This window comes from Takifugu rubripes, chromosome 1 (genome assembly GCF_901000725.2).
Source record: "Takifugu rubripes chromosome 1, fTakRub1.2, whole genome shotgun sequence".
In the NCBI taxonomy this organism is placed as follows: domain Eukaryota; kingdom Metazoa; phylum Chordata; class Actinopteri; order Tetraodontiformes; family Tetraodontidae; genus Takifugu; species Takifugu rubripes.
Window position 1 is genome coordinate 207,317 of NC_042285.1, and position 13,611 is coordinate 220,927.

At 54.0% G+C, this 13,611-nt stretch overlaps 1 protein-coding gene across 2 annotated transcripts; it reads right to left on the minus strand.

Annotated features, from left to right (window-relative positions):
• LOC101063405 (ATP-dependent RNA helicase DHX8) lies at positions 1–13,131 on the minus strand. 2 transcript variants are annotated; one of them, XM_029845170.1, is made up of 23 exons: positions 12,946–13,131; positions 12,555–12,640; positions 11,889–11,961; positions 11,661–11,752; positions 11,458–11,564; positions 8,858–9,202; positions 8,644–8,788; positions 8,345–8,551; positions 8,140–8,227; positions 7,963–8,060; positions 7,737–7,884; positions 6,780–6,961; positions 6,513–6,707; positions 6,245–6,430; positions 5,958–6,168; positions 5,705–5,886; positions 5,495–5,635; positions 5,005–5,160; positions 2,046–2,183; positions 1,844–1,972; positions 692–888; positions 416–595; positions 1–344 (listed from the first exon to the last, which is right to left on the minus strand). In XM_029845170.1, the coding sequence occupies exons 1-23, from the start codon at positions 13,055–13,057 to the stop codon at positions 125–127; spliced, it is 3,618 nt and encodes a 1,205-aa protein (XP_029701030.1). In that variant the 5' UTR covers positions 13,058–13,131; the 3' UTR covers positions 1–124. The 2 variants fall into 2 exon arrangements, with proteins under 2 accessions (XP_029701030.1, XP_029701023.1); XM_029845163.1 differs by having other exon boundaries at positions 8,858–9,205.
• Between the last annotated feature and the right edge of the window lie 480 nt (positions 13,132–13,611).

Below are 13,611 nucleotides of genomic sequence, written 5' to 3' on the forward strand. Positions count from 1 at the left end.
TACAAAAGTGATGTTTAATGAGGACATTTCTGTTCACACCGGTCCAGACGTCACATTTCTGATAGAAAATGGCAGCATAAATAGTCCACGGTCTGAGGTCCTTGGCTTTGACTCGCTCTTGGCCTCAACGGCGTCTGAAGGCGCGCGAGATCCTCCAGGCGTTGGGCTCCTCGTAGCGGTTGTACAGAGGCTCCAGGCGCTGCTGCTTCTTCTGCTTGCTGAGGCGAGTGGGGTCGGACACCTTAAAGAACGCAGGCGCGAACTCCACCAGCCAGCGGGGGTCGATGGTGGTCACCTCCCGCATGTATTCCTTGGTGGTCAGCACCAGCTCATGGTAGACGACCCTGGGGAGGGAAAGCCAGGCTCAGAACGGGCCTGAGGGGGGTCAACAGCAACAGTAGAGGTGTTTTCATACCACTCCGGCTGGCGGTTGAACAGAGCACTGGAGGGGTGGATGTAGACCACCTGCTGGTCGATCAGGGTGCGGTAGCCTTCCTGAGGATCCTTCTTGGCTGCGTTCCTGAAGAAACCACTGCAGATGGCTTTCTGGACCCGGACTGTTGCTTTGCCACAGGACACCACGTCAAGCTTGTGCCTAAGGAGCATCAGGAGCATGAGGAGCATGAGGAGCATCAGGAGCATGAGACCTTCATCAGGAAAGGTGGACTGGCTTCCCTCCTAAGCCTGGTACCTGTCCATGATTCCCAGCATCTGTTTGCGGATGTCCTGGGCTCTGCGAAGGGAGCGAGCCTGGATGAAGTTCTCGTAGCACCAGGGGTTGGAGAACTTGTTGTTCTTCCAGGAGTTGTAAACTGCCAACAGGGTCAGATGGTCTCCCTCCGGCTGGTGGAACTTTGCCTTCTTTTGGTCAGCCAAAGCCTGCTTGTCCTGAGGAACCAGGCAGAAATCCCCCAGCAGGGTGGGTTAGAGGTTAGAGTTAACCCTAACCCAGCAGGGTGGGTTAGAGTTAGAGGTTAGAGTTAACCCTAACCCATTAGGGTGGGTTAGAGGTTAGAGTTAACCCTAGAGGTTAGGGTTAACCCTAACCCAGCAGGGTGGCTTAGAGGTTAGAGTTAACCCTAACCCATCAGGGTGGGTTAGACGTTAGAGTTAACCCTAACCCAGCAGGGTGGGTCAGAGGTTAGAGGTTAGGGTTAACCCTAACCCATCAGGGTGGGTTAGAGGTTAGGGTTAACCCTAACCCATCAGGGTGGGTTAGAGTTAGAGGTTAGAGTTAACCCTAACCCATCAGGGTGGGTTAGAGGTTAGAGGTTAGGGTTAACCCTAACCGATCAGGGTGGGTTAGAGGTTAGAGTTAACCCTAACCCATCAGGGTGGGTTAGAGGTTAGAGTTAACCCTAACCCAGCAGGGTGGGTTAGAGTTAGAGGTTAGAGTTAACCCTAACCGATCAGGGTGGGTTAGAGGTTAGAGTTAACCCTAACCCAGCAGGGTGGGTTAGGGTTAGAGGTTAGGGTTAACCCTAACCGATCAGGGTGGGTTAGAGGTTAGAGCTAACCCTAACCCAGCAGGGTGGGTCAGAGGTTAGAGGTTAGGGTTAACCCTAACCGATCAGGGTGGGTTAGAGGTTAGAGTTAACCCTAACTCAGCAGGGTGGGTCAGAGGTTAGAGGTTAGGGTTAACCCTAACCCAGCAGGGTGGGTTAGAGGTTAGAGTTAACCCTAACCCAGCAGGGTGGGTTAGAGGTTAGAGGTTAGAGTTAACCCTAACCCATCAGGGTGGGTTAGAGGTTAGAGTTAACCCTAACCCATCAGGTTAGAGTAAATGAAAGGAGCCGTGGTGGAGACAGGTGAGCAGGTCCAAAAGGGATCAGACCAAACGTACTTTGGGCCTGTAGAAGACGTTCTGCACCGACAGCATGGAGACGATGGTCAGCATCTCCTCGCTGCAGCCCAGGTGGACGGACATGATCAGCATCTTACACAGCATGGGCTCCAGGGGGAACTCGGCCATCTGCAGGAGAGGAGCAGGTCTCAGGACACCAGGTCTCTACAGACAGCATGATGGTGATGGGGTGGAGCCTCACCCTCCTCCCCAACCGGGTGAGCAGCCCCTCGTCGTCCAGCGCTCCCAGCGTGTAGAGCTGCTCCATGGCCGTGATCAGCGTCTCCATGGGAGGAGCGTCCATGAAGTCGAAGGACAGCAGGTCGTTGATGCCCATGGCCTGAGGGAGGAGAAGGAAGGTCTGTGATGCCCTTCAGACGCCAACGTGCCTAACCCTAACCCTAACCCTAACCCTAACCCTAAACCTAACCCAACGTGCTTAACCCTAACCCAACGTGCTTAACCCTAACCCAACGTGCCTAACCCTAAACCTAACCCAACGTGCTTAACCCTAACCCAACGTGCTTAACCCTAACCCAACGTGCCTAACCCTAACCCTAACCCAACGTGCTTAACCCTAACCCAACGTGCTTAACCCTAACCCAACGTGCTTAACCCTAACCCAACGTGCTTAACCCTAACCCTAACCCAACGTGCTTAACCCTAACCCAACGTGCTTAACCCTAACCCAACGTGCTTAACCCTAACCCAATGTGCCTAACCCTAACCCTAACCCTAACCCATGGCCTGAGGGAGGAGAAGGAAGGTCTGTGATGCCCTTCAGACGCCAACGTGCCTAACCCTAACCCTAACCCAACGTGCTTAACCCTAACCCTAACCCAACGTGCTTAACCCTAACCCAACGTGCCTAACCCTAAACCTAACCCTAACCCAACGTGCCTAACCCTAACCCAACGTGCCTAACCCTAACCTAACCCAACGTGCCTGACCCTAACCCTAACCCTAACCCAACGTGCCTGACCCTAACCCAACGTGCCTAACCTAACCCAACGTGCCTAACCCTAACCCAACGTGCCTAACCCTAACCCAACGTGCCTAACCCTAAACCTAACCCAACGTGCTTAACCCTAACCCAACATGCTTAACCCTAACCCAACGTGCTTAACCCTAACCCAACGTGCCTAACCCTAACCCAACGTGCTTAACCCTAACCCAACGTGCTTAACCCTAACCCAACGTGCCTAACCCTAAACCTAACCCAACGTGCTTAACCCTAACCCAACGTGCTTAACCCTAACCCAACGTGCCTAACCCTAACCCAACGTGCTTAACCCTAACCCAACGTGCCTAACCCTAAACCTAACCCAACGTGCTTAACCCTAACCCAACGTGCTTAACCCTAACCCAACGTGCCTAACCCTAAACCTAACCCAACGTGCTTAACCCTAACCCAACGTGCTTAACCCTAACCCAACGTGCCTAACCCTAAACCTAACCCAACGTGCTTAACCCTAACCCAACGTGCTTAACCCTAACCCAACGTGCCTAACCCTAACCCTAACCCAACGTGCTTAACCTAACCCAACGTGCTTAACCCTAACCCAACGTGCTTAACCCTAACCCAACGTGCTTAACCCTAACCCTAACCCAACGTGCTTAACCCTAACCCAACGTGCTTAACCCTAACCCAATGTGCCTAACCCTAACCCTAACCCTAACCCATGGCCTGAGGGAGGAGAAGGAAGGTCTGTGATGCCCTTCAGACGCCAACGTGCCTAACCCTAACCCTAACCCAACGTGCTTAACCCTAACCCTAACCCAACGTGCTTAACCCTAACCCAACGTGCCTAACCCTAAACCTAACCCTAACCCAACGTGCCTAACCCTAACCCAACGTGCCTAACCCTAAACCTAACCCAACGTGCCTGACCCTAACCCTAACCCTAACCCAACGTGCCTGACCCTAACCCAACGTGCCTAACCCTAACCCAACGTGCCTAACCCTAACCCAACGTGCCTAACCCTAACCCAACGTGCCTAACCCTAAACCTAACCCAACGTGCTTAACCCTAACCCAACATGCTTAACCCTAACCCAACGTGCTTAACCCTAACCCAACGTGCCTAACCCTAAACCTAACCCAACGTGCTTAACCCTAACCCAACGTGCTTAACCCTAACCCAACGTGCCTAACCCTAAACCTAACCCTAACCCAACGTGCCTAACCCTAACCCTAACCCAACGTGCCTAACCCTAACCCAACGTGCCTAACCCTAAACCTAACCCAACGTGCTTAACCCTAACCCAACGTGCTTAACCCTAACCCAACGTGCCTAACCCTAACCCAACGTGCTTAACCCTAACCCAACGTGCCTAACCCTAACCCAACGTGCTTAACCCTAACCCAACGTGCCTAACCCTAAACCTAACCCAACGTGCTTAACCCTAACCCAACGTGCTTAACCCTAACCCAACGTGCTTAACCCTAACCCAACGTGCCTAACCCTAACCCTAACCCAACGTGCTTAACCCTAACCCAACGTGCTTAACCCTAACCCAACGTGCCTAACCCTAAACCTAACCCTAACCCAACGTGCCTAACCCTAACCCTAACCCAACGTGCCTAACCCTAACCCAACGTGCTTAACCCTAACCCAACGTGCCTAACCCTAAACCTAACCCTAACCCAACGTGCCTAACCCTAACCCTAACCCAACGTGCCTAACCCTAACCCAACGTGCTTAACCCTAACCCAACGTGCCTAACCCTAAACCTAACCCAACGTGCCTGACCCTAACCCTAACCCTAACCCAACGTGCCTGACCCTAACCCAACGTGCCTAACCCTAACCCAACGTGCTTAACCCTAACCCAACGTGCCTAACCCTAACCCAACGTGCCTAACCCAACGTGCCTAACCCTAACCCAACGTGCCTGACCCTAACCCAACGTGCCTAACCCTAACCCTAACCCAACGTGCCTAACCCTAACCCAACGTGCCTAACCCTAACCCAACGTGCCTGACCCTAACCCAACGTGCCTGACCCTAACCCAACGTGCCTGACCCTAACCCAACGTGCCTAACCCTAACCCTAACCCAACGTGCCTAACCCTAACCCTAACCCAACGTGCCTAACCCTAACCCAACGTGCCTAACCCTAACCCTAACCAGCGTGCTCACGAGGGAGGGAGGGTCGCTACCTTCAGAGACAGCACCGTGCTCGCCAGGTTGGTCCTCTGGATCTCCGGCACGTTGGTGGTCAACATCTCGTCTCTGTAGGCCCTCTCGGTGTACAGCCGGTAACACTTCCCGGGTCCGGTTCTGCCAGCTCGGCCCGCCCTCTGCTTGGCCTGAGCCTGAAGTGGAAGACAGGAAGTTACACGTGCACCCGTGAACCACGAGGGGGGGTTAAGAGAAAGATGCCGAGTCATCGTTATCAGTCAGCCTGGCGGGTCCCAGCTCAAACGGGTCCCGGCTCAAATGGGTCAAGACTGGGCTGGAACACAAGTCTGAGGCGGTGACAGGATCCACCCACGTGCGTGTCCTCATGTCCAGGACAGTGGAACTACTCTAGGCCCTGATCCTGCAGACCATAATAAGCTCTCCGGGACACCACCACTCATTGGTTGGGTAAAATCGGGCCGGTGTTTAACGGAGCGATGGGAATGTTCCGGATGGACGTCCTCCTACCTGGGAGATGGGCGTCACCACCAGCTGGTCGATGCCCGTCTTGGAGTTGTAGACTTTCTGCTTCACGAACCCGGGATCCACCACGTAATAGATCCCGTCTATGGTCAGAGAGGTCTCGGCGATGTTGGTGGCGATGACCACCTGAGGAGCAAACGGATTAGTTAGATGATCCCACGTCTCCTCACGGATCGGGAGGGCAGCCATCAGCACCTTTCTGCTGCCGGGCGGCGCCGGGTCGAAGATTCTGGTCTGCATCTCGCTGGGGAGGGCGGAATAAACCGGGAGGATGATGAGCTCGGGAACGTCGGGCCCCAGCGACTTCATGCGCTCGTACAGGATCTCACAGGCGGTGTCGATCTCTTCCTGTCCGGTCAGGAACACCAGGATGTCGCCTGGACGGAGGAGCAGGAAGCGTTAGACGGATCCCCGGACGACTCGTCATGTTCTGGACGTCCAGTCAGACCTGGAGGTTCCGTCAGGTGGATCTGCATGACTGTGATCAGACTGGCGTCCAGGTAGTCGGTCTCAGGCTCTTTGGTGTAGAGCACCTCCACTGGGTAGGTTCTTCCTGGGATGGTGAAGATGGGCGCCTCGTAGAAGTACTGAGAGAACTTGACGGCGTCCAGCGTGGCCGAGGTCACGATCAGCTTCATGTCGGTCCGTTTCTGAACGGTCTGGAAGAGAAAAACAGAACCTTTCCCGTCTCTGCTGTCAGAGCCAGAACACCAGAGCCTGGCTGGACCTGCGAACCTTCTTCAGCAGCCCGAAGAGCACGTCGGTGTGGATGGTCCTCTCGTGGGCCTCGTCCAGCATGATGATGGCGTACTGACCCAGTTCCGAGTCGATCAGACACTCGCGCAGCAGCATTCCGTCTGTCATGTACTTGATGACGGTTTCTGGGCTGGTGCAGTCCTCAAAGCGGATGGTGTAGCCCACCTGCAGGAGACCAGAGCTGTGAGGAGTAGCAGATGAGGAGCTGGTCCTGGTCCCGGTCCCGGTCCGGGTCCTGTCCACTCACCTCCTGACCCAGACAGCAGCCGTACTCCTCAGACACCCTCTTGGCCACAGACATGGCGGCCACACGTCTGGGCTGGGTGCAGCCGATCTTCCCCCTGCTGGTGTAGCCGGCCTCGGCCAGGTACTGGGTGATCTGCGTGGTCTTCCCGGAGCCCGTCTCACCGATAACAATCAGGATCTGGTTCTCGTGGACGGCCTGGGGAGGGGGGGATTCAGAGGTTGGGACCGTTGTCTCTTCTCTTTAGACCACTTCAGGACCTGAACACACCTGCACGAGCTGCTCCTTCAGCTTGTAGATGGGCAGGCTCTCCCGCTGCTCCAGGATGGACAGCTGGGTCTTCTTCCCATACGAGGCCTTGTTGCCCCCAAACGCGTGTTTCTTCCACTCCGGCATGTCGTTGGGCATCATTCCGATCCCCCTCATGTTGGCAGCAATCTGCCTCCCGTCAGCTGGAGAGACCATGGCAGGTTACTGGGCTGGCCGCCCCCCCTCAGGGTAGAGGCCTCCCCTCAGGGTAGAAGCCTCCCCTCAGGGTAGAAGCCTCCCCTCAGGGTAGAGGCCCCCCCTCAGGGTAGAGGCCCTCCCTCAGGGTAGAGGCCCCCCCTCAGGCTAGAGGCCCTTCACTCATTCACCCACCCACTCATTCACCCCCTCATCCCGTTGCCTCTGCATCTCCAGCGTTCCCAGAGCTGCTGTGACACTCCCGTCTCCCCTGTTCCCACCTAAAAAGGCGGAAGGTTAAGGGGAGACCGGGGACACTCAGACCGGGGACACTCAGACCGGGGACACTCAGACACTCGGACTGGGACACTCAGACACCCGGACCGGGACACTCGGACACTCAGACGGGGACACTCGGACACTCGGACTGGGACACTCGGACGGGGACACTCGGACACTCGGACTGGGACACTCGGACGGGGACACTCGGACTGGGACACTCGGACGGGGACACTCGGACGGGGACACTCGGACACTCGGACTGGGACACTCGGACGGGGACACTCGGACACTCGGACCAGACACTCGGACGGGGACACTCAGACACTCGGACGGGGACACTCGGACACTCGGACTGGGACACTCGGACGGGGACACTCGGACCGGGACACTCGGACCGGGACACTCGGACCGGGACACTCGGACCGGGACACTCGGACACTCGGACCGGGACACTCAGACACTCGGACCGGGACACTCAGACACTCGGACCGGGACACTCACTGTCCGGCAGCGGGTCCACCCAGTGCTTGTTCAGTCCCATGGGGATGGAGTCCATCTCGGCCTCGCGGGCCGCCTGCTTCAGCTCCCGTCTCTCCTTGGCGAGGGCGCTCTGCATCATGGCGGCCTGAGACAGGGAGCCATCGGGATTCTACGGGACGAGCAGAGCGGGACGATCAGTCCTGAACAGTCCCACACCACGAGGACAAGAGCAGCTTTAGCAGAGGACCTTGACGATCTTGACAGGACTCATGTCCATGCTCTGCTTGGTGTGTCCCCTCAGGAACGGCGGCTCTTCTTCCACCAGCTCAATTTCCAGATCCTCATCTGAAAGAGAGCTCAGCCTCAGCAGGAAGTCCTCCCGTCCTCCGGGTGTGGGTCCAGCCCAGACCCGCCTCCAACTTACCCTCCTCATCGTCCACTTTAGGGAGAATCCCAGTCTCATCATCAAAATCGGGGAACTCTTCCTTGGACAGGACGTTGGCAGCGATCATCTAGAGCGAAGGAGGACATGGAGTGGTGAGGAACCAGGAGCACCCAAGCTCCTGCAGCTGTCCCTGCAGCTGGTCCTGCATCTGTCCCTGCGGGTCCCCCCACCCGCTCACACCCACCTGCTTGATCTCCCACTTCTCTGGGTCGGAGATCTTGGTCAGCCTCTTTCGCTCCAGTGTGTCGTCCTGCTCCACCTCGGGGCCGTGGCCCAGGTTCAGGTTGCTGGGCCGATCAGGGTTCCTCATGGAGACTTCCTCACTTCCGTCCGGGCCAACATTCCTCCTCCTGTTGGGATTCAGGTCTTCTCCGGTCTCCTGGTCCACATCCTGGAGGCCAGAGGAGGAACAATTATGCCGATGACTCTACAGTTGGACCTCTTTGTTCTGATGTGTGGGAACCTTCAAACATCCCGTCCTACCTTCATACTGAGGCTGGTCTTGGAACCTGTGAAGGACAGAACCTTGACCTTGACCCGTTGGCCTTTGCGGACCACGTCGGCCACGTTTGCTACACGGCCCTCTCGGCGGAGCTCGGAGATGTGGACCAGGCCCTCCCACCGTTTCCTGCGGAGCAAGTGTTCATTAGACGGACGGAAGGAAGCAGGAACGTTTATGGAGGTTCTGCCCACGAACCGTAGCCCCTCCAGCTGGACAAAGCAGCCAAACTGCATGATGCTGGTGACCTTCCCACAGTAGATGTCCCCCACGGAGGGCTCCTCCGGGGGGGGGCGCTCCACGTGTTTGTCCTTCCACCGATCAGGGTCCCGCTCCCTCCTGGGGCTCGGAGAGCGCTCGCTCCAGCGGGAAGACTTGTCCCTCCTTTTGCCGCGCTCTCGCTCCCTGCACCGCTCCCGGTCTCTGGAGCGGGACCGGGACCGGCGAGTCCTCTTCCTGTCCTTCTCCCGATCTCGGTCTCTGTGTCGGTCTCTCTCTCGGCTTCTGCTGCGACTCCGACTGCAACGTCTGCTCTTCTCAGACCTGCTGAAAACGTGAGGAGAGCAGACGAACTGAGCTGCTGCTCCCTCGTGCTAACTTTACTAACCCAAAGCCCACGTGACCACAAGGCTAACTTTACTAACCCAAAGCCCACGTGACCACAAGGCTAACTTTACTAACCCAAAGCCCACGTGACCACAAGGCTAACTTTACTAACCCAAAGCCCACGTGACCACAACGCTAACTTTACTAACCCAAAGCCCACGTGACCACAAGGCTAACTTTACTAACCCAAAGCCCACGTGACCACAAGGCTAACTTTACTAACCCAAAGCCCACGTGACCACAACGCTAACTTTACTAAACCAAAGCTCACGTGACCACAAGGCTAACTTTACTAACCCAAAGCCCACGTGACCACAAGGCTAACTTTACTAACCCAAAGCCCACGTGACCACAAGGCTAACTTTACTAAACCAAAGCTCACGTGACCACAAGGCTAACTTTACTAACCCAAAGCCCACGTGACCACAACACTAACTTTACTAACCCAAAGCCCACGTGACCACAAGGCTAACTTTACTAACCCAAAGCCCACGTCACCACAAGGCTAACTTTACTAACCCAAAGCCCACGTGACCACAAGGCTAACTTTACTAACCCAAAGCCCACGTCACCACAAGGCTAACTTTACTAACCCAAAGCCCACGTCACCACAAGGCTAACTTTACTAACCCAAAGCCCACGTGACCACAAGGCTAACTTTACTAACCCAAAGCCCACGTGACCACAAGGCTAACTTTACTAACCCAAAGCCCACGTGACCACAACACTAACTTTACTAACCCAAAGCCCACGTGACCACAACACTAACTTTACTAACCCAAAGCCCACGTGACCACAAGGCTAACTTTACTAACCCAAAGCCCACGTCACCACAAGGCTAACTTTACTAACCCAAAGCCCACGTGACCACAAGGCTAACTTTACTAACCCAAAGCTCACGTCACCACAAGGCTAACTTTACTAACCCAAAGCCCACGTCACCACAAGGCTAACTTTACTAACCCAAAGCCCACGTCACCACAAGGCTAACTTTACTAACCCAAAGCCCACGTGACCACAACACTAACTTTACTAACCCAAAGCCCACGTCACCACAAGGCTAACTTTACTAACCCAAAGCCCACGTGACCACAAGGCTAACTTTACTAACCCAAAGCCCACGTGACCACAAGGCTAACTTTACTAAACCAAAGCTCACGTGACCACAAGGCTAACTTTACTAACCCAAAGCCCACGTGACCACAACACTAACTTTACTAACCCAAAGCCCACGTCACCACAAGGCTAACTTTACTAACCCAAAGCCCACGTGACCACAACACTAACTTTACTAACCCAAAGCCCACGTCACCACAAGGCTAACTTTACTAACCCAAAGCCCACGTCACCACAAGGCTAACTTTACTAACCCAAAGCCCACGTCACCACAAGGCTAACTTTACTAAACAAAAGCCCACGTGACCACAAGGCTAACTTTACTAACCCAAAGCCCACGTGACCACAAGGCTAACTTTACTAAACAAAAGCCCACGTGACCACAAGGCTAACTTTACTAAACAAAAGCCCACGTGACCACAAGGCTAACTTTACTAACCCAAAGCCCACGTGACCACAAGGCTAACTTTACTAACCCAAAGCCTACGTCACCACAAGGCTAACTTTACTAACCCAAAGCCCACGTGACCACAAGGCTAACTTTACTAAACCAAAGCCCACATGACCACAAGGCTAACTTTACTAACCCAAAGCCCACGTGACCACAACACTAACTTTACTAACCCAAAGCCCACGTGACCACAACACTAACTTTACTAACCCAAAGCCCACGTGACCACAAGGCTAACTTTACTAACCCAAAGCCCACAAGGCTAACTTTACTAACCCAAAGCCCACGTGACCACAAGGCTAACTTTACTAACCCAAAGCCTACGTCACCACAAGGCTAACTTTACTAACCCAAAGCCCACGTGACCACAAGGCTAACTTTACTAAACCAAAGCCCACATGACCACAAGGCTAACTTTACTAACCCAAAGCCCACGTGACCACAACACTAACTTTACTAACCCAAAGCCCACGTGACCACAACACTAACTTTACTAACCCAAAGCCCACGTGACCACAAGGCTAACTTTACTAACCCAAAGCCCACGTGACCACAAGGCTAACTTTACTAACCCAAAGCCCACGTGACCACAAGGCTTTACCGGCCTCTCAAATGAAGGTCTGACCTGCTCCTGCTGGTTTTGGGGTCTGTCCCGCTGACACTGGGCAGAAACATCTCCAGCTCTTTCATGGCATCAGCTGCTACTTTCACATCATCTTCATCTAAAAGTTTCTAAGAATTAAAAATAAAGGATTTAGCTTCCCAGGTTATGGTTAGGGTTAGGTCTTCTTTTCCCTCATGTTGCCATCTGGTACTTCGAGCACGTACTTCAGGGGCTGGATCATTTGCACGACACAGAGCAGGAAACATCTCCTTCAACTTCTCCTTTCTGGTCTTGGGCTGGACTGAAGCCTCCGAAGCTGAAAATAGTCAAGAAAAGTGGACGAGAGTTAATCCCAGCAGTGCCCCGACCAACCATTACTAGCCTTGTTGGTAGCAGGATCAGAGCTTAATTCCTGAAACCTCATCCAAGAATAATGTGATCAAAAGACTCACCTGGACTGGTCCCGGCTTTGGTTGGAGGCCGCATGGTCTGGATGAGTCGCAGCAGATTACTGATGAGAGAATCCTGCAGAGAACCAGAGAGGATCACTGTGGTAACATGGTCAACATCTCCAGGTGATGTTTACTGGGCTACCTAACCAGAGCAGATCACTGTGGTAACATGGTAACCACCTCCAGGAGATGTTTACTGGGTTACCTAACCAGAGCAGATCACTGTGGTAACCACCTCCAGGAGATGTTTACTGGGTTACCTAACCAGAGCAGATCACTGTGGTAACCACCTCCAGGAGATGTTTACTGGGTTACCTAACCAGAGAGGATCACTGTGGTAACATGGTAACCACCTCCAGGAGATGTTTACTGGGTTACCTAACCAGAGGAGATCACTGTGGTAACATGGTAACCACCTCCAGGTGATGTTTACTGGGTTACCTAACCAGAGCAGATCACTGTGGTAACCAGCTCCAGGTGATGTTTACTGGGTTACCTAACCAGAGCAGATCACTGTGGTAACCACCTTCATGTGATGTTTACTGGGTTACCTAACCAGGACAAGATCACTGTGGTAACCACCTACAGGTGATGTTTACTGGGTTACCTAACCAGAGCAGATCACTGTGGTAACCACCTCCAGGTGATGTTTACTGGGTTACCTACCGTGAATTCGGCTCCATTTTGGATCAACAGAGCTTTGAATCCGTCAAATGTCGGTTGTTTTTCAGCAAGGTGGATCACAAATTCAGCTGGACAAAATTAAAGCAGGTCAGGACAACAATAGTGAAGTTAGTCAGCTAGCTAGCTGGCTGGCTAGTTAGCTGACTGCAAACAATCTGACCAAAATTATCCTCATCGTTGACAAAAATGATTCTGACAATCAAGCAATTCAAGGAAAGATAATTAGCAAGCCTAAAAAAGACCGAAGAAGTTACAAAAACATTCGAAAGGCTGAACCGACACCATAGCCAAGTAAAGGTGGATAGCTAGCATGAGCTAGCCCGTTAGCCAAACATTCCCGTTGAGAGCAGCGCTTTCCAGCTAACGTCCTCACCGAGGTCTTTGTCATTAAGGCCCAGATGGTTGTCCAACTCCGTGCAGACTTTAGACACCAGAGAAAGATACTCCAGCTGCTGCAGCTCATCAACGCTGATGTCCGCCATCATCCACGATCATAATTAGCTTCACCAACAACGTTTGATCCGCACCCGGAACTCGCGCTGCTCCAGGACACTTCTGCGCATGCGCCAAGATGTGCGCATGCGCAGAAGTGTCCCGGAGCAGCTCGAGTGATTTGGTCCCTACGGCTGGTTGTCTGATGCGACTGTTGTTTAAGTCTTGTTAGACTGGGTGCGTGTGCGTGCTGTGCATCTCCCCGAGGCTCTCTGACGGTACCGACCGTCTCTCTGGCGTCAACCCGGGGCAGGACGCCGGTTTTCCGGCCGCAGCTTCAGCAGGCAGACAGAGAGCCGAGACACCGGAGCCTCACCGGCCCGGGACCCCGGAGGACCCGGGACCCCGGAGGACCCGGGACGGAGGACCCGGGGCATGGTGATAATTATCCCCATCCCTCCTTCCACTGGCTCTGTTGGCCATCTCTGGGGTTCTTCATAAAGTTTAATTATTATAGACAGAAAGTTCTTTATGCCAGTCCTGTTACATCAGCTCTTAGTTGAATAGTTTGACATCTTTCTGTGATTTATGCCGGTCTGTTTTGGTT